Raw genomic sequence first — 22,531 nt, forward strand, 5'->3', positions numbered from 1 at the left:
ACATATTCATCTATCGATTAAGCATCGCATCTAGTACACTCGTGCCATACCTAGAGTGGAACGTGATTAAAAATCCATATGGAAGTGACCATTTTCCTATCGTCCTAAAATTAACAAAAGCTGATGAGTGCTCTCCACGCGTCCCCCATGGAAAGTCGAGTCAGCCGACTGGAAGCGGTATGAGGAACTCACGCGCATAAACTGGGAAGACATCTCTACGCTTCCTATAGATGATGCAGTGGCATTTCTGACGGCATTTGTTGTTGATACGGCGTCAATATGTATCCCCGAAACAAATGGTTCACCTTCCAAACGACGTGTTCCCTGGTGAACGATGAATGTAGGGAAGCGCGAAAGAAACAAAATAAGGCTTGGAATCACCTCCGCGACTCTCCGACTACAGAGAATCTTATCAGCTTCAAGAAATAAAGTCTGAAGGAAGAAGAACACGCCGCCGTGCCAAAAGGGAAAGCTGGCAAAGATACATATCTAGCATAAATTCTTATACAGACGGAAGAAAAGCTTGGAACAGGGTAAACAAGATAAAAGGCCGTGAAACTCATCCTCTACCATTAGTGAATACAGAAGGAGACACTCTTGAGGCCCAAGCTGATTCTCTAGGGGAACATTTTGAGTACATTTGCAGTTCATCCCACTATTCAGATCATTCCTGAGACACAAGCGACAAGCAGAGCGACGCCTCTGGATCGGAAAAGGAGACAGAAATGAACCTTACAACCGTCCATTTAACATGGCGAATTTCAGGCTGCACTAAATTGTTTGAATAAATCGGCCCCTGGAAACGATCGAATAGTTTACGAGATGATAAACACTTACACCCCGAAGCACACAAAACACTCCTATCGCTTTTCAAGCCTTTTCTCTGCCAGCTATATTCCGTCCGACTGGAAAGAAGCAATCATAATACCTTTCTTAAAGAAGGCAAGGACCCGTGTTCGGCCAGCAGCTATAGCCTATAGCCCTGACAAGCTGCTTCTGTAAACTTTTGAGAAAATGGTAAATCGAGCCTGAATCCATTATCTTGAAATCAACAAAATAATAGACCCCTTGCAGTGTGGTTTTAGGGAGGGTAGATCCACAACTGATCACCTTGTTCGCATCGAGGCGATATACGGATGCCTTCGTGCACAAACAGTTTTTATTATCGGTATTTTTAGATATGGAGAAGGCATACGATACAACTTGGCGTTTTGGAATTCTCCGTGATCTGGCTGCAATGGGAGTCCGAGGCAACCTTTTGAGAGTGATTCAAAGCTATCTATCTAATCGCACGTTCCGTGTTAGGGTTGGTAATATCCTATCTCGTCCATTTACTCAAGAAACGGGCGTACCACAAGGTGGTGTACTGAGCTGTACTCTATTCGTTGTGAAAATGAATTCGCTCAATACTGTCTTACCTAGTACGGTTTTATTCGGTGTATGTGGATGATGTACAAATAGGTTTTAGATCATGTAACATTTCTATCTGTGAGCGACATGTACACTTGGGTTAAACAAAGTAAGAAATGGACTGACGAGAATGGATTTAAACTGAAACCTCAAAAAAGCACTTGTGTTCTTTTCTCGAACAAGAGAGGTATACTACCTGACCCCTGCATTCATCTTAATGGACAACGGCTATCTGTGAGCCATGAACACAAATTTTAGGCCTCATTTTAGACACTAAATTAACATTTATCCCCATTTAAAATATTTGAAAGCGAAGTGTCTGAAGACAATGAATCTACTGAAGCTATTGTCGCGGACATCTTGGGGAAGGACAGGGGATGCCTTTTTAAACCTCTACAAAAGTCTCATTCGGTCACGCCTCGACTAGGGGCTATAGTATACAACTCCGCTGCACTAGTGCTTTGAAGATGCAGTTCCCTTCACCACTTAGGTATCCGGTTGCTACAGGTGCCTTCAGGACTAGTCCTGTAGAAAGTCTGTACGTTGAATCAAACGAGTGGTCACTACATTTCCAAAGGACATACTTAAGCTTTGCCTACGCCCTGAAGGTTAAATCAGATAGTCAGCATCCATGCCATTTACCATTCGCGACATGTCCGCGGCCAGGCTGTTCCGTAACCGCCGGCCACTAGGCCTCCTCTGTCACTTCGGTTGGAAGCACTGTCAGAAGAATTAGACGCCCCTCTTCTGAAGAATGTTCTAATGGCTCCTACTCGGCTCCCACCACCTTGGGAGTGGCAGAATATACAGTGTGACATTTCTTTTGCTGAAATATCGAAACGAGCACCTGATACACGTATACATTCACATTTTCGTGAACTTCAGGATAAGTATTCTTGTGCTGAATTCTATACAGACGCTTCGAAGCCTCCTGCTGGTGTTGCCTATGCAGCTCTAGGCCATCGTTTTTAATATCTGGTACATTAAATCCACATACAAGTATTTTTACGGCAGAAGCGTACGCGATACTCTCTGCAGTTAAACACATAAAACAAATGAACCTCGCAAAAGCTATTGTGTTCACGGACTCATTGAGTGTAGTCCGAGCTCTAATGAGCGTACGAAAAAACAAGAACACGGTTTTTAACGAACTATATGCATTGCTGTGCTCAGCTTATACGGTTAAACAAGTCATCGTCCTATGCTGGGTGCCTGGCCATAGTGGCAAAAGGCAACGAAGATGCTGACGAGAACGCTACCTCAGTAGTTTTTAGCAACGCCGACAGAAACATACCAATTCCAGCCACAGACCTTAAACCATATTTACGTCATAAGCTGAAGAAGCACTGGCAGAAACAGTGGGATACCCAGGTATCCAATAAACTGCATTTTATCAAACCAAAATTAGGGCACTGGATATCAGCGAAAACATCACGATACAAAGAAGTGCTCCTCTGCCGATTAAGAATAGGTCATACCTTCGGCACCCACTCTACCTACTGACGGGAAGTGATACTCCGTCATGTCGAAGGTGTGGCGACACCCTTACAGTGCTCCATGTCCTCATCCAGTGCAAGGAAATAGAAAGGGAGCGAAAAAGTACTTTTATTCTGCATATCGCCAGCATATCCCATTTCACCCAGCATTTTTTCTGAGCAACGTACCACTTTTAACATAAACACAGTTTTTAGCTTTTTAGATGAAATTAACGTCTTAGAAGTAATTTGGCCAGGTCATGCGTAGCACAGCCTCGTCTTCGAGGCTGTAGCCGCAGTGACATAACTTCTTATACCACACGCCTCTCAGCTCTACTTCAAGAGCCCTGTGGAGGCAGTAGTCCTTGTATGTCATTTATTATATCACCTTTCGTAGTGAAACTTTTATGCTCGTTTTTTTTATCATGAATCATTGTCATTCTATTTTACGCTGTTTACAGCGACCCGTTCTTAGGCCTCTTTACAGCCAAATAACATGTGCATTAGCACTCAATTAAATCACTTCATTCATAATACATAAACATTTTATTACCATATGTCATGGCGCTCTTTGGCCATAGCTGGCCCTTGCGCCATTAAACGCCACACATCATCATCAACATTGACTCAAGCAACGATAACTATTCGGTACTCGCATGCACATATATAGAGGTATTATGAAACATGGTTTTACGGCGCAAATTTAAACAAGACACAGCAAGAAACATACATAATACTCGTGACCAACTAGCCCACCTTAGTTCCTTGAACACAGATAGAGATAATGTGCAGCCGTAATATTTCGGCGAGTCGACCATTTCCACATTTGTTGACAAAAAGCGAAAACTTCTAACTACGTACCACCACTTCAAATGAACCTCGAGTTTCGACCAAGAAATGCCGTTGACAGCGCGCAGTTCTCGAACATTTTCAGCACTTCTTCTAATTACGCTAGCTGCGCCGTTACTGAAGATATCGGTTGCAGCGACGATCACAGGGCAGTATTACCAGGTTGCTATAGCCATAGCCTCAACACCCGATTTTCTAAGTAATGCTTCTATACGCTTGACAAATTATTGGGGAAAGATGACTGCTCTGCCTGCAGGCAGAGCAGTCAGTGACTGTGCCACGGTGCGTCCAAGCAGCGGCAAATGTCACAGAGCTAGCAGAAACAAAAAAGGCTGCCGAAACGAAAACTACAGTTCGTTTATGAATAAAAGCGTATCCTTGCCTTTCATGGCTCGTCATCGTCGCGCCCAGAGTGAACTGAAACCTAGAAATCAGCTGCATGATTGGTACGACATTGCTGGTTTACAAAGCGCACGGAAAGCTTCGTACGACTGGCAGTTGAAACGCGTAGAAAAACACGTGCGCCGGGCATGCAGCCGATGCAACTGCGTCCTCCGTCCAACCGGAAGCTGCTAGCAGACGGCGCGCCCCACAATCCCCTGCGATTGCTCGTTTTTTGGGTCACCTATTGCTATCGCATAATAATCTTAGAAAGCAATCACTCGATTACGTGGCGCACGTCTTTGATGACACCGCGGACGTTCTAGGCTCGTAAAGTGTCCAGATGCTGTACGCTAGCCTTACACGGTGACAGACGTGAATGTGCTGTGCATTTCTGAATTCTGCGGCATGGATGAGCATGCGGTAGTGAAATTGTGGCGCCTGTGTTTCCTTGTGCAAGTGTTCGAACACCTTAAATAATTACCCATGACAATGCACGGGCAAATTGAAAATTTTGGAGCACAAGCAGTTTTCTCCCAGACTGCGATAATTGGGCACAGTGGTATGTTATACTACCATCATAACATCGCTAAAAAAAGACAGACAAGAACTATGTGTGTGGTCGTCTGATGTTCTTGCAGCTTATTTAGATTTCACAGCGAAAGCTGTATATGGCTAGGCGAAACGAAAAATCGTTCGTCCCACGTTTCGCTAAACGTCTTCATTGGCTGCGCTGTCACTTACGTCGTTCTCTACGTCGCACCTAAGCGCGGCCATTGGAAGCGCCGTTAGTCACGTCGTTAGCGACCGCGTTCCCGCCATTGCCACGTTGACGCTGCTCTACCCGCAACGTCTCCTCCTCGGCTCGTCGTTTTCGCATGCGTTCAATATCTCGAGTTAGCTCGGCGTCGTGGTTAGCAGCATCCGCGCGCCGTTGTCGTTTGCGTTCCACTTCGCCATTTCAACGTGGACGTTTCGTAGCAGCCGAAGCCAAAGTGCCGCTCGAGAAACTCCCGCCGAATAATGGCGTTGGCCCGTGAACGCGTTCCCACCATTGCCACGTTGACGCTGCTCTGCCCGCAACGCTGCCTTCTCGGCTCGCCGTTGTCGCGGGCGTTCGATATCTGAGTTAGCTCGGCGTCGTGGTTAGCAGTATCCGCCGCCATTGACGCTTGCGTTTCACTAGAAGCACAATATGTAACCAATAATTGAGAAACGCTTCAATACAGCGTCGGGATTAACCACTGCTAAACACCGGGGCCGTACGTTTGAGCTTCGCTGGTTAACCATCTGTACGGAGTGCTTGGGCGGTGTTTTTAGTTAACCAAAAAACATTGCTCGAATAGCCGCCAGAGTGTAAAGGACTGGTGGCAGGCCAAGTGATGGTTTACAAAGTTTTGTTCATCTGTTCGAGAGCCGAACTTGAAAGGCAGCTTTGGCGAGGCACCATGTCTGTAGGGGAGTTGACGGTTGTTCGCATAAAGCCATCAGAAGGTAGCATATGACGCCAGAAACAACCAGCAGCAAATGGTCGTGAGTCTGATATCCTCCGAGATTGTTCACCGCGGACATACTGCGGCCCCGACTGTGTGATGGCTTGCGGTCATGTCCTTCCTATGGGTTAAACGCAATGCGGGCCAGCGTTGTCAGTTGGCAGTTACTTGTACAAATTTTAAAGGCGAAGCGACAGGCACGATGCGACTTGTTCATGCATGAAGTTGAGAACTATTTCGTAAAAAAATTAAGGTTGAGCTTCTTTCATATGAATCAGTAGAACACGAAAGTGAAACGTGTTTGCAGAAGCTCTTGCATGTTTGCTTCATGAACTGACAGTCCACTGCAGCGAAAGGCGCACGATTTGCGGGCGGGCGACCATGTTGCAAGTTTGCTTAGCGCATGCGTCCTCTTGGCCAGCGCCGTCCTACTGGCGAGTGGCTACGGCGACGGCCGCTGATAAAAAAATTACTCCATCTCCGATAAAGGGGAAAATATGTGGATGCGAAGCAGCGAGAGATGGTTAGCTTGAGCGGGAGATGGTTTCGCGGCAGCGGCCCGAGCGCTCATCGCGGCTCTGCACAGGAGAGAATGGCGCGCGCGCTCCGTCGATTTCATACCGCGGAACTACCGTGGCGCCCCCACCGGTATGCAGCTGTCGCACCACCTGTCGTGCGCGCCGCTCCGGATTCCTAGAGAGAAAAGGGGGAGCCTAGGAGAGGAGAGAGAGGGGGAAGGGACGCGCATGCGCTGTGGGGTGTGGACGCCGCGGGAGGGAGGGACAAAGCCCCGCCAAAAGCTGCTTCGCATCTAAAAAAAATTTTATTGCGATAGCAATATTATATGGACACTCCAAAGCAGATTTCTGCCGTCGGCGTCGCCGTCGCCGTGAGGTTCCGTATGACGTCAATGGAGATGAAATCGTCGCCGCGCGCCGCCGAACGCTGTATGTGCGAGTGAAAGGGCGCGAGGGACGCGCGCTTTCACGGGGAGTGAACGCACGGCGGAGAACAAACGCGCGTTCTGTGCCGTGCTCTCTTAAGGGCTGCAGAAGTAGGCGTCTCTTTCCTCCTTTACAATCACCATATATGTAGAGCAAACGCGCCATCTTCTGACGCACGAAAGGCCGTGGGGGGGGAGGGGAGGAGAAGGGAGCGACGTTTAGCTGCTGCATCAAGTGCCTATTTATATCGAGGCTCCGGCAACACTCACCAACGCCGCACGCATTTTGTGCGAACGCGGGCAAAACGCCGACGGCGTCGACAACAGTTCTGCGTGCTGCCGGTGCTGCTGCATGTCCAAGTTTATACAGCTGATAAGCTACTATCATTACTCCGTTTAGCTCTCTACAAATTTGCTATCGCAATTGATGCTTCGCCTTTCAGGTGAAACTGCGACAATTTTTTTTATTCACTGCCCCCACTGCCGAAACGGCTGAAGAAGTGGCCATCGCCCTGGACACTCTAGATCCCACCTGTCACACCATCGTGTGTGACTCTGGCTCAGCCGTCACTAACTTCAGCAAAGGCCGCATTTCTTGTCAAGCTCTTCGTATCCTCCGCCAGGCACCACACTCTAAAGAAAGCGTGATCTCCCTGACAGGATCCCGGCCCACGCGGGTACTGTCCACCCACACGTCCCAACTCAACGAGGTCACCCACTCCATTGCGCGAGGCCTAGTCAACCGCGTCGGAGACACTGGAGACGAGTTTGGACACCAGGGATAATCTGACTGCTTGTAACGCTCTCGTTAAGGCATTTTACCTTAGTCGCCGAACCTTCCCTCCACCTCACCCCAAGTTCAGCCGGGCGCAGGCTACCACCCTGCGTCTGCTACAAACAAATACGTACCCTTCACCCGCCCGCCTCCACCTTATATTCCTGAAGTTTACAATACCCCCAGCTGCCGGTGCTGTGGCACTCACCCGACTACGCTTCCGCATATGCTGTGGGTGTGCCCAGCACAGTACACACAAAGTAACACCACGACCCTCTCGTCCAGGTTGCATGAGGCTCTGCGGAGCTCCGCCCTCGACGACCAAACCTGGGCGACCCAGCACGCCCGTGAGGCGGCGGTGAGGCAAGCCCTCGACGTCCCAACATGGGAGCTTAGGCCCGGCCATCTTAAAGCGCTGGTTCCACAATAAACGTTTATTCCTCCTCCTCCTCCAATGGCCGTTCTTCGGCGAAGGTGCAAGCATTCTGGTCCGGCTCCGTAGCGGCAGTGGCAGCCAGTCGAGCTGCGACGCGCACAGCTGCAGGAATGCAAGTGGCAGAGTTCGCACCGTGCGCCGCGAAGGCGCGAAGGCATTCTGCTTCATGCTGGTGTCTCTCGCCGGTTCAAAGCGCGATTGTCGTTGCCTTTCTGCGCCTTTTAGTGCAGCAGTTGTCTTACGTGGTGCCATCGCAAGCGAAGCAGTAGGCGATGCACTGCTATTGCATGTTGATGCCGCAATGCGTAGGCGACGAGGCGCCACAGCCTAATCCGACGCTAACTGCCCACACGAAACCACAGAAGTACATGGACTTGTCTGTCGTTCTTGTGCTTTGTTTATTGCGCTTTATATGCCTTCATTGCCGTAAATTTCATAGCACTCTATACTTTTCGAAGTGCAGAACACGCTGCGAACGTGCATAATAGCTATAATTACAACGGTTCAGCTTTGTCGAGGTGGACAAATCGAAACGCGCCAAGCGTCTCAATGCACTGGCTTGCCTGCGATAAATGCATAAAGGGCGTTTTATCTCGCTAGTCGATGGATGCGTCCGTGGCGTAATGGTTTCAATATCACGTTTCTCTGCTTAAGGTCCTGTGTTCAAATCCTGCCATCGGACAATTTAATAATGTTATTTATTTTATAGTATTGTATGAAAACTCTGTGCACGAGGCTACATTTGGTACTTTGTTCTATGGCTACGGCGTGTTGCAGGCTCCGCTGCGCTGTGACCACGGAAGCACTCCCTGTCCGTGCTTGTTATGTCACGTATGCATACATTTAGCTTCACCACTCCTATGGCGGCGCTGGAGCCTACGTCACTCCGTTACATCCGTTGCCGGAATAAGTCGGTAAACCCGGAATAGAACACTTTTATGATAAAAACAGTAAGACCATCCCAATCGGCTGGAACGGTCACGAAGGAAGCTCAATTGGCTGTAACAATACCGCTGGCTGTGCCGGTGGTGTTTTTCATCGCTTACAATATCGGTATTTCATGACGTAAGTGATGTCGGCATACCGCGCGGCAGTAATCATCCCGCTGCAGGTGAGTGCTAGTTTCGGTTTCAAGAAACATGCGCGCTCTAGTGGTTGCCTGGCATCATAAGATCTGATGGAACGAGGTAAAGTAGATATGGATTATCGCATTTCTTGTCAATCACAAGTTTCTAGAAATAAAGAAATTGAGTGAACGGCCAACAAATCTTCTAGATGTAAATTTATTTCTCTTGTGAATTTGAGATCGGGCGAAGTGGTTGACTTCGTCCGTCCGTCGAGTAGTGGAAGCGGCGCTGCCGCTTCCACCACTGGCGGCTGCCGCAAGTTGTTTTATCTAGGGACCTCGCTATCGGCATGCGGCCGAGCTTGCGGCACAAGACATGAGGCGCCAGACAAGATATTGTTTTGACCGCGCCAGTCAAGATATCGCGAAACAAAAATACGTATTCAGCTGCGCTCAAATTTAGCATTAGGGAGTATCGTAATCTTCGGTGATTTTTTTAATTGGATAGCAATTATATGGACACTCCAAACGGATTTCTGCCGTCGTCGTCGCCGTGAGGTTCCGTATAAAGTCCAAGGGCGATAAAATCGTCGCCGCGCGCCGCATGCTGTATGTGCGAATGAAAGGGAGCGAGGGATGCGCACTTACACGGAGAGCGAACGCACAGCGGAGCAAACGGACCGTCGCGCGAAAGGCCGTGGGAGATGGGAGGAGGCTGCGGTACCAACGGCGCAAGGGGAACTGACGACTCGTCTCGCACGCGAAAGGAGGAAAGTGGAAGGCAGCGTGGGAGTGAGGGGATGCGGCTTCTACTCAGCCCGCAACTGCGTACTTGTACTTTGCGCGGCGGTGGGCGGTAGCCGGCACCGTATCTTGATAGCTATCTGCAGACGGCTCGTAGCTTTGTATGCGCTGTGCTTATGCAGCTCAGTTTCCATTGTAGCGCTATACCGCGCGAACATTCGCTCGCTGTGCTGCTGCTCAACTTGCTCACGCCACCCGTTTTGACAGCGGTTGTCTGCGGTCGTCGAGTGGGCATCTATTCATGTTTGCTTGTGCGCGCTGACACCATGCCTGGTGATTCAGTTACGTAAGCGAATGGTCCAAGGTTATACAGCCTATAAAAGTACTATCCTTACTCCGTATAGCTCTCTACTAATTTGCTATCACAAATGATGCTTTGCCTTTCGGGCGAGACTGCGACTTTGTTTTCACGAGCCAATCTGTGAATGAATGAATTATAGGTTTTACTTGCCAAAAACCACGATTTGGTAATGAGGCACGCCGTACTAGGGAACTCTGGATGAATTTTGACCACCAGGGGATCTTTAACGTGCCCCTGATTTCGCCCCCATCGAAATACGGCCGCCGCTCCTTCGTTGAGGGCAACACCATAGCCACTAAACACCGCGGCGGCTGTAGTGTTATAATGCTATCGAGCAGCACAAGCCGTGCCTTAATCTGAAGTAGAGAAGTGTCTTTCTCTATCACCGGACCATGTGTTACTGCTCATTCAGACTAGGCCTACACGACACCGATTTTGGTCCGCCGACTGTTGGCGACAGCACTTGACGGAAAACCCTGTGGTCAACCGTTTAAAGTAAGCAAAACGCTGTCCCCAGTATTCGGCAGACCAAAATCGTTGTCGTGTCAGTCTAGTGTAAATGAGCCTTAATCAGATTGTATGCGCGACACGAATTGCGTAGTACTTTCTAGAAAACATGCGGGCATCGGCGATTACGCTGCAACCTTTGACGAGTCAGTCCTGTATAAAAGCTGACGCGCTTCACCCGCAGATCAGATTCTGAACGATCGCGACTTCCTTCACCGCTATCATTATGCCGAAATGTCACCTGGTTTTGCTGGGCACAAGTTCGCTGAATAAAGAGCTTAATTCGTACGCACAGTAACGACAATGGCGTGTGCGTCACCGTCACTATAACGTGACAATAGGTACTGGGCAGGTTTTGCCGATGATTACGGAACAGTTTTGCGCTATTATATAATATATATATATATATATATATAATAATATATAATATTAAAACTATTAATAAACCGCATGTGACATGTCAACCGAGAGCACTACAGCTCTGATTAGTGTTCAATGTTTACTTTCATGAAGCAGGTGACGGTTTATCGGGCAGGATGATAGCCCGACTATCTATATACTGTGTTATTCGAGAGGCTTTTCTTCTTCAAGGCTCAGAAAGATGTGCTCACGTTTTTTGGTATCATGTATCCGGACATCACAACGTCGTGGTCCAGTTTGCGGTGAACTCCGGAGACAATAGGGTAAAGGCTGAAAAAGTATTGTTGAAGTCTTTAATGTAAGTAATTATATACAAGTTTTCTTTTACGTCCTGCCGTTTGTGCAGTGCGTACGTTAAAAATACGCTACCAGGACATTGTTTCGTCATAAGATATACTAAAATGCCTTTACTGGAGCGGAAATACGAAGAGACTAATATTTCGCAATTAGCAAGGCTATAAGAGGCTCCGTCTAACAACTGACATTTTCTCCGCTTAGAAAAAAACATGTTCGCTTTACGAAGAGATAATGTAACAGGCCAGGAGGAAATGTTGTTGAACTCAATTTAGTCGCATGAAAAATCATGGCTACCTACAAAGGGCTGGAATGCGTCAAATGCACGACTACATCTATCAGTCGTGTCTAGAAAAGCATGGCGTTTGAGGTCACGCATGTTACGTGATTCAAAACTTCCTCTGTTGTGCTGTGTTACCTTGATGCAATAGCAGTTTTATGGGCACTGAGGCACGTACGCCACAAGGCTATCACGGTATCGATGGCGCACTTGCCGCCCGCGTTTGGTGGACTGGGAAGTCTCCAGAGATGTGCAGGATGCGCATCTGGTGCCTCATTGTGGTGAAGGAAAGGAAAGGAACAGAACATCAATATTAATAATGACCCCAAACGTATGCCTCTTCGACAAAGTTTCACAGCGCAATGAAAACGCGCGTTCGTCACCTCCAGGGTATAGGCAGGCATTAAGAGTCCGAACTGTCTTGGATTTGTACTGATACAGGATTTCTCGAGGCGTAAAGACTGCCACAGCAAGTATGCAATATTGGGGCGACTGTCCGTAGAACAGTACCCGCACATGGTGCGAACTTGCCGCTCGTAGAGAGACTATCTGAGAAGCCCCTCCGAAATGCCTCTATTTGCGACTACGTCCGTTGTGTAGGCGGCACCGGCTCGCGCCATCTGTACGAGGATTCGCGCCTTGACCGCGAGGCAAGGGGTGATTGTTTGGCGGTACGGTTGAGCGCAAGCATCCACTCGCCTCTGTTTCAAGTGTTCGCGTATCTGCGTGTGGTCCGGCAGCTCAGGAGTGTTAGGAACCAGGTGGTCCCGATATAGCAAGCGGAGTATGAGAAACGCACTAGCAGCAGCACTGGCAGCACCATCTCCAGCGCCACCCGCGCGCTCAGGGACCCAGTACAACCGCACCTCGATATTGTGGCGGCCCTGCAGCGTTTTAGTAAAATATTTACGTGACGAGGCGATGTTTGTTTGACTTTCGGGTCTCTAAAAGCATTCACGCCTTCCGCCGAGTCCGGGTACACTATATACCGCTGCCGCTGGTCTCATCGCTGATCCTCAGCGAGGCATAGCAGTGGTTTTAAAGTCCAGGTATTTATTTCGTGTCGTTCAAGACATTTTGTCCTCGTGTGCGACGGCCAACGCCATAGCTGTGTCCGTGGACGCGCAGTGCGCTTGGTTGCAGAAATGACGAATCCAAGAGGACGCGTCCACACGATCCGCTGAATCGGCCGTGCAGTGGTGCCAGAGCTGAGTTGTGGCTGCCATTGCTGACATGAGCATTGCGCGCAAGAACACTCCGGCTCCTACTTGGCAGCTGTGTTCGGAATGGCACAAAATAAAGCCTCTTAATTAACGCGCGAGGCGGCTTTACCTGGTCGCGGTAAACGTTATGGCGGGGCTTTACAATGGAGACTACACTTCAAACTAGAAGAGCTAAGGATGTCTACCGTCTGTCTCATCTCATGCACCATTGAGGCGCAATGCTTGCCACGCAGACGGCGGCGCTCCTCATTACGCCAGCGTTGTGTGACGCCTCATAGCTGCCAGGGCGTTCTTGCCGGATGCCCCCCTCAAATCAATGCGTTAGCATCAGGAGTGTCAAAGTTGTTTGTGTGAAGTGTGGGAAGCCGCTCAAGTGGTACACAGCTAGGGGATAATCATCCTCATCATCAGTGTATTTATGTACACTGCAGGACGAAGGCCTCTCCTTGTGATCTCCAATTACCCCTGTGTTGCGCTAGCTGATTCCAACTTGCGCCTGCACATTTCCTAACTTCATCACCCCGCCTAGTTTTCTGCCTCGATTCGCTTCCCTTCTCTTGGTATCCATTCTGTAACTTTAATGGTCCACCGGTTACATCCTACGCATTACATGGCCTGCCCAGGTCCATTTCTCCCGCTTAATGTCAACTAGAATATCGCTATCCCCGTATGTTCTCTGATCCACACCGCTCTCTTCCTGTCTTGGATTTGTACTGATCCAGGATTCTATCGAGGAGTAAAGTCTGCCACAGAAAGTGTACAATATTGGGGCGATTGTCCATAAACAGTACACGCACATGGTGCGAATATTGCCGCTCGCGGAGACACTATCTGAGAAGCGCCTCCGAAATTCCTCCATTTAGCGACTACACCCGTTGTTTTATATCAGAAGGTTTCGAGTTCGTATCACGTCCGGGTCACCACTGTCGGGAACCGAGGGGTCGCAGCGGAGCGTCAGAACAAGAGGACCAGCTCAGCAGGCTTTGAGGACGGACCAGCGCGTGCCGTGCTTGCCCCTAGCACGCGCCGCACAACGTTATTTTCCTCGTCATTCGCAGGCGTCCCCAAGGCGCCGGCCGAGAACGCCGACCTTAGCATCCCCGCTTATCAACGTCGGTGGGCGCTACAAGCAGTGGCGTAGCCCGAAATTTTGTTGGGGGGGGGGGGGGGGGGGGGACGGCTCACGTTGCAGCGCGGCCTCCTCCTTATAGAATTTGTCGAGGGATCAAATACATGAATAATAACCGCATTGCCATTGCCAATGCTATTGTATATTAGAAGCTGCAAGCAAATTATTGAAAGCTACGCACTGTCAAGTAAGACGTGTATTTTTTCATAGAAGAATATATGCGTATGTCCCAAAAATTGTGGGAGAAAGAACTGATATCAATGTTTCCGCGTTTTTTTTGTCTATTATAAGTAACAAAAATCACACGAACTTTAGAACTATATCACTTCGACACCAGCAAAGCACGGCATGCAGCTCATATGAAAACGTAAAGGCCATGGAAAGAACAAGTTAAGGACAAATATTTTGATGAATCTTTGTTATTCAAGAACCTTGTTTCCATTTTTGAACGTATGCAACGGCCAGGGAAAAACCTCATTGATGCTGTCCTTCGTTGCAATATAAATTGCGCGGGAGCAGCTTTTACCGGTCGTGTATTGTAATTACACCGAGATTATAGTCACAGCAGTGAGTACATATGAAAAGCAGGAGGAGTTCTGAAAAATATACATTAGAAATGCGTAGCTACAATGGAATATACAAATGCGAGGATACAACTTAAAAAGGGCAAGAAAGTGTCGCTGCAAACAAAGTTCACTGCTTGTATACACAAAACCTCGCAACAATATTTAAATATACGTATAACTTCCAATAAATCTACGTATTTAAACAAGCGTCACTGTATATAATGCGCCAAACAAGACAATAAACATGTTGCGCAGTCACAGATACTAAACTTTACGCATAGAAAGACAGACTATCCAGGCAAGAACAAAACTATGATCGCAGAAATCGTGATATGTACTTGGGCCATGCGGCGGTCCGGACAGCACCATATGGGTAGAATAATAGAGCAATAATTGAGAAATCAGTACGAAAATGTGTAATTTACCTGCCTGCAGAGCGGCAACAAATATTCTGCACCCAAAAAAAAGAAGGGTATTACTTCGGTTCAAAAATAAAGTAAACGCAAGTAGCTAAAAAGGAAAGACGAGGCCAAACAAAAGCCACAGATGATGGGGCAAGTTGAACTGTGTTTGTTGGGCAACGCCGCGTGGGCCGTGCTTTCAATGAGCAAGGTCGGTCAAAATTGGTTAAATTTTCGTATTCGAAAGATATTTTGGTAATGATGCTGTTAGAATAAACGGGGAAAACTTCTGTGGCTTTAGAAGCTATGAACAGTCAAGGTGTTTTCATAATTACGAGTTTAGGAACCTAAAGGAACAGAGCTTTTTACTTGCAATGATTTTTGCTGCTTCGCAATCTAAAGGACAAACTTTACTCGGCGGGGAATTTAGCGAAGCGGTCAAGACTTCGGACACGTTGAAGCCGACGTCTCTGTGGGTGTATAGAAGCGACAGCCTAACCATGCGTTCTTCACACATTGTAGAGCGCAAGTAGTTTTTTTTAGTAATCCATATTAAAAAATATTCTCTTTGCACTAGCAGTCACTGGAAGGGTGACTAGAATCTGCAGCAGTTTGTGCACATTTACATGAACCTGCAGTGCATGAGACAGGGCATCTACTCCCGTGCTAAAACCTAAAACACTCCTTCGATGTCGTTGGCATTCTTGTTTAGATACCTTGCAAAACAGTAAGCTGTTCGATTCCAGCAACATTCGTCGTTTCGTCAGCAAGTATGGAGAAGCAGCCTGCACGTTTACTTTTGTATCTAGGCTTTCTTTGATAACTTCACCAGCAATTTCTATAATTTGGTTTCCATCTGGGCTTAAATACACGCATTACTGGGGAAACTTTCCAAATGGTTATGCGGATATGTATCTGCACAATCAGCTCGCATGCGATAAGCGCTCTGAAAATACCAGTATTTTCAGCGCGGGCTTTGCTTAAATCCATAGGACCACTGTCCTATGGCCACGGAGAGCCAGACCCTGTCGCCCGCAAAAGAGAACTGCCTCAATATAAGGCCATTGACTTTCTTCTGTTTTCTCTATTTTACTTTGCCTTCCCTGGTCCAGCTGATCGATAACACTGGGCGCGCTTCCTGAAAATGCATGGCAGAAAATTATCAGCTGCCAGCTAACAGTCACGGTGATATTTCTTATTTTCGTGTGTGTGGAAGTTTGCGAGCGCATGCTTCCATTTCTGGAACAGCTTGGACACGAGGGCTCCAGTGCACGCATGTTGGCCGAAGTTTATAAGAACATTAAACTCATAAAGTTCCTGAATTGAAAATCTAAAGCACGCCTTTTGAAATGACAGTGCGCCTTTCGCGTCAAAAGTTTATGAGAACTTGACACCATAAAGTTTCGGAATTGAAATTCATGCGCTCCGTAGATTCCGCGGCGGCTGCGAGATGCCGCAACGCACCCGCTCGCTATCGAAAAGGCCTTGAAAGTTTGTGCTCGGATGGGGCTCCTGGCGTTATGTGACTCCAGGTGCAAGGGTGTTGCCACGAAGTTGCGCAATGTTAGTGCCGAAATGTCTTTTCGAGCGTGAAAAGGACATTGTAGACAAAATCCACAATGATTCCCGGTGCCGGTGGTAGTTTGGTCGCGGTCCATGCGCGCACGAAAAAGTTTCGGGGGGGGGGGGGGGGGGGGGTGAGGGCTGAAGCCCCATCAGCCCCCCGCCCTGGCTACAAGTATATATTGTAACGGAATAAAGGAGACATAGAGAAAGCAACCGTTCCTGGCCAGCTGTTCTATTATTTGCCCACTGCCTCTTCCTCTGCTAGCGCCCCTTTGCGAGCACCCGAGGCCAAGTTGACTTCATCTTCACACTCGCCACGCTGCGAGTTTCCGGCGCGCTTGCACCCAGGCAACTTGTCCAGGGAGTGAAGTCGTCGTTGGTGAGCCGTCCAACGCATCAGTCACAGGACTACGGTTCGAGCAGCTGCACGTCGGCATCCTCCGCCATTCATAGCGAACCCGCCAGCAAGGCCTCCAAGACAACGGATGAAGCTGCATCCGCAGCGGCGTCGGAAGCAGAGGCATGTAGCGACGATGCGGGCAATGTGCAGTAATGCGACCCTTGGGCCAAGGACCCAGCTGCCGTGGCTCCGCGGCTGCTGAGGGCCGAGGAGCAGCGCTACAAATGCCCCACTCCGGCGCACGCCACCCCTGCAGCAAAGGGGACGGCCTCCACAAACAAGATGGCCCGCCAGCGGCACATCTACGAGACGGGTTATACTTACGTCTCAAGCAGCGAGATCCCCACCAAGGCTTCGACGAAATGGTCCAGCGTCCTGTAATCCTCCTCCCTGGGCAGCAGCAGCCACGTGCAGGCCCCCTCAACCTAGTACCGTCGTCGTTCTTCTCTTCGGGAGTGTCAGTTACCCCAGGTCGCAAGGGAGGCTTCACAAAACAGCCTTCACTGCAGTACGCCTGTTCCCCGAAGCCACCACCGCAACAGGTGAGCACTAGCAGCACTTCGGCACCTTCTAGTGTTCCGTAGCAACAAGAACCAACACCGCGGGGTTCCAGCAGTGGCGGTGGCAATCCTTCAGTTCCGATTCCTGCTACCAGAGATCATGGTTTGGTGTTCAAGCAAGCGTCAGCAGCCATTGACCAGAGCCATCCATTACCACGTTCACCTATTTCCAAGAACCCCCCTGCTGCACCTGTCGGCGCTGTCACTGTTAAGCGTAGCATCCACGCAGGTGTCAAGGTGCTTCCTTCAGAGTCAGTGTGGCGCCTAAGGCATAGTGGTCACCGCAACGAAGCGCCCGCTTCAGAATGGCTCCGACTGTGCATTCCAGTCATTCAGAGCATTCCTATCCGTGGACAGCCTCTCAAACTCATCCTGTCATAGTCCTCGAAAACCTGAGGGGAAGCGGGCAATACTGGTAGCAGTCGCACCACCACAGCAATCAACAGAGCACCCTTTAAGGGAATCTCGTCAACTTCGGCTGAAATTGACAATGCTGAGCGGCGGCCTAATCGTCGGCGAGACCTGCGACCAGCGCGCAACAGCCAGTGCCGCCCGCCAGAGAAGCTGGTTGCGCGCTGGACGGCTCACAAATGACGATTCCAATACCTGGACAAGTTGGGTGGTTCCAAGCGCACCGGAAACTTGCAGGGTGACCAAGTGTAAAGACAAGTGAACTTGCCCGCGGACGCTCGCAAGGCAGGCGCTGGAAGGGAAGACGACGAGGAAGAGGATAGAACAGCTGCCCCAGGAACGGGCACTGTCTCTGTCTCCATCTTCCGTTACAATATATTGACCCTGTTCGCGGCGATCCCGTGGGCGTTGCCATGTTTGATCACATGGTGACGCGTCCATTGCTTGCCTCAACGGCCTCCGTTGCCTCCGTGTTTACATTGGATGTGTACGACACCGGCGCGGCTTAGCAAACCTCTGTTTCGGGAGATATCGTAGACGCTGACTGGGTGGACGACACGAAGCTTTGCCCAAGCTTCAGAGAACATGCAAAAGCGCTTTCGGAGCTGATTAGGCTACGTCCAAACGGCGCGAGCAGCACATACGGTGCTTGCTCTAAAAGCAAGGCTAAATATGAATTCCAAACTTTCCGCTCATGAAATAGATCAGGATTAGTGTGTTTTGAGCTTCGTTCTTTATTGGGAAAATATTTGAAGCAGCTGATATTTCTGACACAGTAAAGTTCGTCAGTGCGGTCACTATCTGATTATTTTCTGCCTAATCACTCGCAATTGTACTCAGTTTCGTTAGATTTGTTCTTGCTGCGCACAAGGCTTGAAAAGTAGCTGTTCTGCACATTATATACCTTGTAGCAAAGATGTATTATCGCTAGTAACTCGCTTACTCTCGTGGACCGTCACGAAACACCCTTCGACCATTCGTGCGTTATCAGTGTAGTCCGTCATTTATTGTGTATAAAGTGCACATATATTCAAGTGTGCGCCCATTCACTTATTCTTGACACATTGGCGAAAGAGTGGGCGTAAGTTTCCGTGCCGGTTGGGGTAGATGGGTGTAGATACTGTGCGCGAAACCTACTATGACAGGGAGCGGCGCTACCTCCCTTTATCATTGTTTAACGAGCGGTACTCACTCTTGCCAACCGGGGCTCAAGCCCTTTCTTGGAAGGTTAGCGATATAACGCTGGCGGATGAGCAAAGTTATGTATCCTCGAGGAAAACGTACATCTTGAAGTGCCGGAAACACGTGCGGACAGTTGCAGCAGCGGTCCGCGAACTTGGCCCCACATATTCATTACATTCCTTAATATGCCAGTCACAATTTTTGCAGCCGACTACTGCACGTGTCTTCAATCCACTTGATTAAAACCAGCATGAATGGAGCACAGTGCGTTAGCGAAAATTCAGTTGCATTTCCGAAGCTGATCGCACAGAAGCAAGGTAGAAGCGGTAATGGTTTCGTTTTCGCTCGCTGTTGCTGAGGCAACGTATGGCGCGCCGCCGTAAGCGCCATCTCGTTTCTCTAGAACAAACTGCTCCGCGAAAAGGGTCGATACAGGGTGTTTCAGCGAACGCTTTCAAATTTATTTAAGGTTGCCTGTGGCAGATAGCCCATTGTAGTCATGAGCTGGTCTACTCGAAGAGGCGGACATTACTTGCACAAAAAAATTGAAATGCAAAATCGAATAATTAACACAAATCCACTAATTAAGTTTTTAACTAATTACTTGATGGCCCATATTGCAATTTACAAATTGTAGCCGTGGAGTTCACAAGGCGGATCCACTTGGAATTAATTCTCAGGATGACGCCAGTTCGAGATATTAATTCCCGGACTTTGCGGAGAAATGCATTGGCGTTTCAGTTAATTTTGTGCTTCAATCCATACAGCGACGTTTTGTTAAGAAACTAATTGGAACGCCAGTGCATTTCTCCGCAAAGTTCGGGAATAATATCTCGAAACTGGTGTCATCCCGAGAATTCGTTCTAAGTGGATCCGCCTTGCGAACTCCACGGCTACACTTTGTAAATTGCAATATGGGCCCTCAGGTAATTAGTTAAAATTAATTAGTAGATTTGTTAATTATTCGATTATGCATTTCAATTTCCTGTGCAAGTAATGTCCGCCTCTTCGAGTAGGCCAGCTCATGAACTAGAATTGTGCTATCTGCCGCAGGCAACCTTTGAGAATTTTTGAAAGTGTTCGCTGAAACACCCTGTATATATTTATAGCGCCACTGACGGTGGTCTGTTCAGGACCACCGTCAGTTGCACTGCGCTCTTCGAAGAGGGAAGACGCATGTCCACTGAGATTGTGAAGTAGCACATTGCAATGTGGTGCACGCGGTTGAACTACTCATGGATCCGGGACATAAACAGTGCGACGTAATGCTCACGCATTCCTATTGTATTTGCCGCTAAATCGCCATTGAATGTTTGTAAATTGATTCACAGAGTGTAAATAAAGGTGCCGTGAGCAGTACGGTGTGTCGCCACATGCTCAATGCATTACCGTCGACAGTAACCGTAAGAGGGTTTCTGTAGGAATTTATGTTTCTCTTTTGCGGTAGCCAAATCAGTTAAGGAGCCGCATTACTATTTCACACCTCCTATATATCTCTATACCTGAAAATGCATATCTTATAGTGATTTCAGTTTTAAATATCAATTCAGTATAATAAATAGCAAATACGGAAGAATTGGTTTATCCTCCGCTGATTTCAGTGTTAAATCATTTTTTGCGAATTGCTTTAATTTGACATTTGCGCTACATTGTGCGCTACATGTCTGATGGGGTGCTTCGATGTGCCTATTACATGTGCAAATATGTATTCTTATTGCACGCCGCTATACCAAAGTTGCAATATGGTATCACAACATTTACCTCCATGCACCTAAACTTACCGAATCTACCACAATATTCTTAACCAGTGTCTGGGGTCAGGTGGAATTGTAACCTAGAAAGAGCACGCCAAGTTTTCTGTATATTTATACGAAAACGTGCCTACAGAGCTACTATACAGTCATACCTATAGTGCTTATCATCAATTATGTAGTGAATCACGTCAAATGCTAATCGAATTCTGCCTCGGTTGTCACCAATAAATTCATTAGGATTTCTTGAATCCTTTAGGATTGTTTAGGAGAAATTCGCTGGTCGCGAAAAAAAAAGAAACAGGCTGTCGTACGTAAAGCGGAGGAATTATTTACGACAGAGAGTAAAGGTGTTATATTAGGCTAAAAATCGAGCGATAATATTTGTACAATAAATCTTACCGAAGTGATTCACGGATACAGGCCTTTAAGTAAGGAAGTTCGGAATACTTGATACTTATTTGACTGTTTGAATCTTTGTTCAGAACTGAGCGAACCTCTTCACTGGCTTTTGTTGAGCGAGGAGGGTTCATTGCAAGGCAGTATAAGCAATACGTTGCAACAGCTGCAATCTGCAATATAAAGAATATTACTATGTTAAATACAGCAGCTAGTGACAGAAACGTTGTAGCATGAAGCACAGACCGAAGCATGAAGCATGTGTCTTTATTCTATACTCTTTCGCGTCTTAATAAAGCTGCATTAGAGCTACCGTGCCTTTATTAAATACGTCAAAGCACCATACACCAGAAATAAATCAAGCGACCATGGTTAAAAATTGTATGAGTAGCTATATGATTCACAACGGGCAAAGTACACGGAAAGGAATACAAAGTTCGGCTACTGGTCAAATTTTACAGCGAAGCTGTTAAGGGCTCACTCTTCGATGGTCGCGTCCGGCAATAGAAAAAAAATGTGGTTGATCCCTCTTATATAGGAATCGGTATAGAACGAAAGTGAAACGTGTCTTCACAGAAGTAGTGTAATGTTTATTGCACATTGATATATATGTCTATTGGTGTTTTGTGGCTAAAGCGCCCTTAGGCGTTGATGCACCCACGCTGACGCCTGGTGGCACGTCTCCTCCATCACGACTACCAACGTCGATGACCATGAGCAACCGTCGTGCATATGGAAGCTGCACTACGCTGCACACGCTAGCACAACGCGAAAGACGAAGCACGTAACTGACACACTAATACAACGCGCAAGACAAAGCACGTAACTTAATCGTCACCGAGTCAATCAGCGCGTACAGCGCGTCGTAATTGCAGCCTCCGCGATCAACTTCAGAAACATTTTCAGAGCTAATTGCGGAGGCCACGCTCCGCTGTGCTGAGTACGGTGAACGCCACCTATGGCGTTGGTAGTGCTTCTTGATGCCAGCGTCCCTTCGAATGCTGGCATCGAGGCGTCGTAGTGCTGAGACCACCGAAGCGTTCACTGTCGTGCGCGTTAGTGTCATAATGCAGTACTTCTCTTTTCTGCTCGTAGGCGGCGGCACCGCCTCGAGCAAGAGCGCGGGTACACGGAGGGTGTTAGATATATAAGGCGCGTCTGTGTAGCTCTCTGCAAATGCGTTTGTGGCGCAATGGGTTAAACGCTCGGCGATCTATCGTCGCGGACCGAGAGGTCGTGGGTTCGATTTCCAATTTGCATGTTTGTGGACTTTTTCTTCTGGTTTCTTTCTTTGTATTATGTTCTATGACGTATTTCCGTGACGGAAATACGTCAGTGAAGTCTTGGTGGACCCCGGCATAAAACACTTTCGTGTTAAAAAAATGGCATTGGCAGCAAGCGCGAATTGTGCGAGTCAAAGGCCGCAAGGGCGAGCGAGGGACGCGTGCTTTCACGGGGAGCGAACGCACGGCGGAGAGCAAGCGCGACTTGTGCGAGTCAAAGGCCGCG

At 48.2% G+C, this 22,531-nt stretch overlaps 1 protein-coding gene across 1 annotated transcript in view; it reads right to left on the minus strand.

Moving 5' to 3' along the window:
• LOC119435340 (cytochrome P450 CYP12A2-like) overlaps positions 1-21,120 on the minus strand; it is a 30,171-nt gene extending 9,051 nt beyond the window's left edge. The window contains exons 1-2 of the mRNA XM_037702232.2: positions 21,026-21,120; positions 11,052-11,130 (exon numbers count right to left, since the gene is read on the minus strand). Coding sequence (XP_037558160.2) covers positions 11,052-11,078 — 27 coding nt within the window. The 5' untranslated portion in view covers positions 11,079-11,130; positions 21,026-21,120. The remainder of the gene's footprint in view (positions 1-11,051; positions 11,131-21,025) is intronic.
• Positions 21,121-22,531: the final 1,411 nt, after the last annotated feature.

This window comes from Dermacentor silvarum, unplaced genomic scaffold (assembly GCF_013339745.2).
Source record: "Dermacentor silvarum isolate Dsil-2018 unplaced genomic scaffold, BIME_Dsil_1.4 Seq638, whole genome shotgun sequence".
NCBI lineage: Eukaryota > Metazoa > Arthropoda > Arachnida > Ixodida > Ixodidae > Dermacentor > Dermacentor silvarum.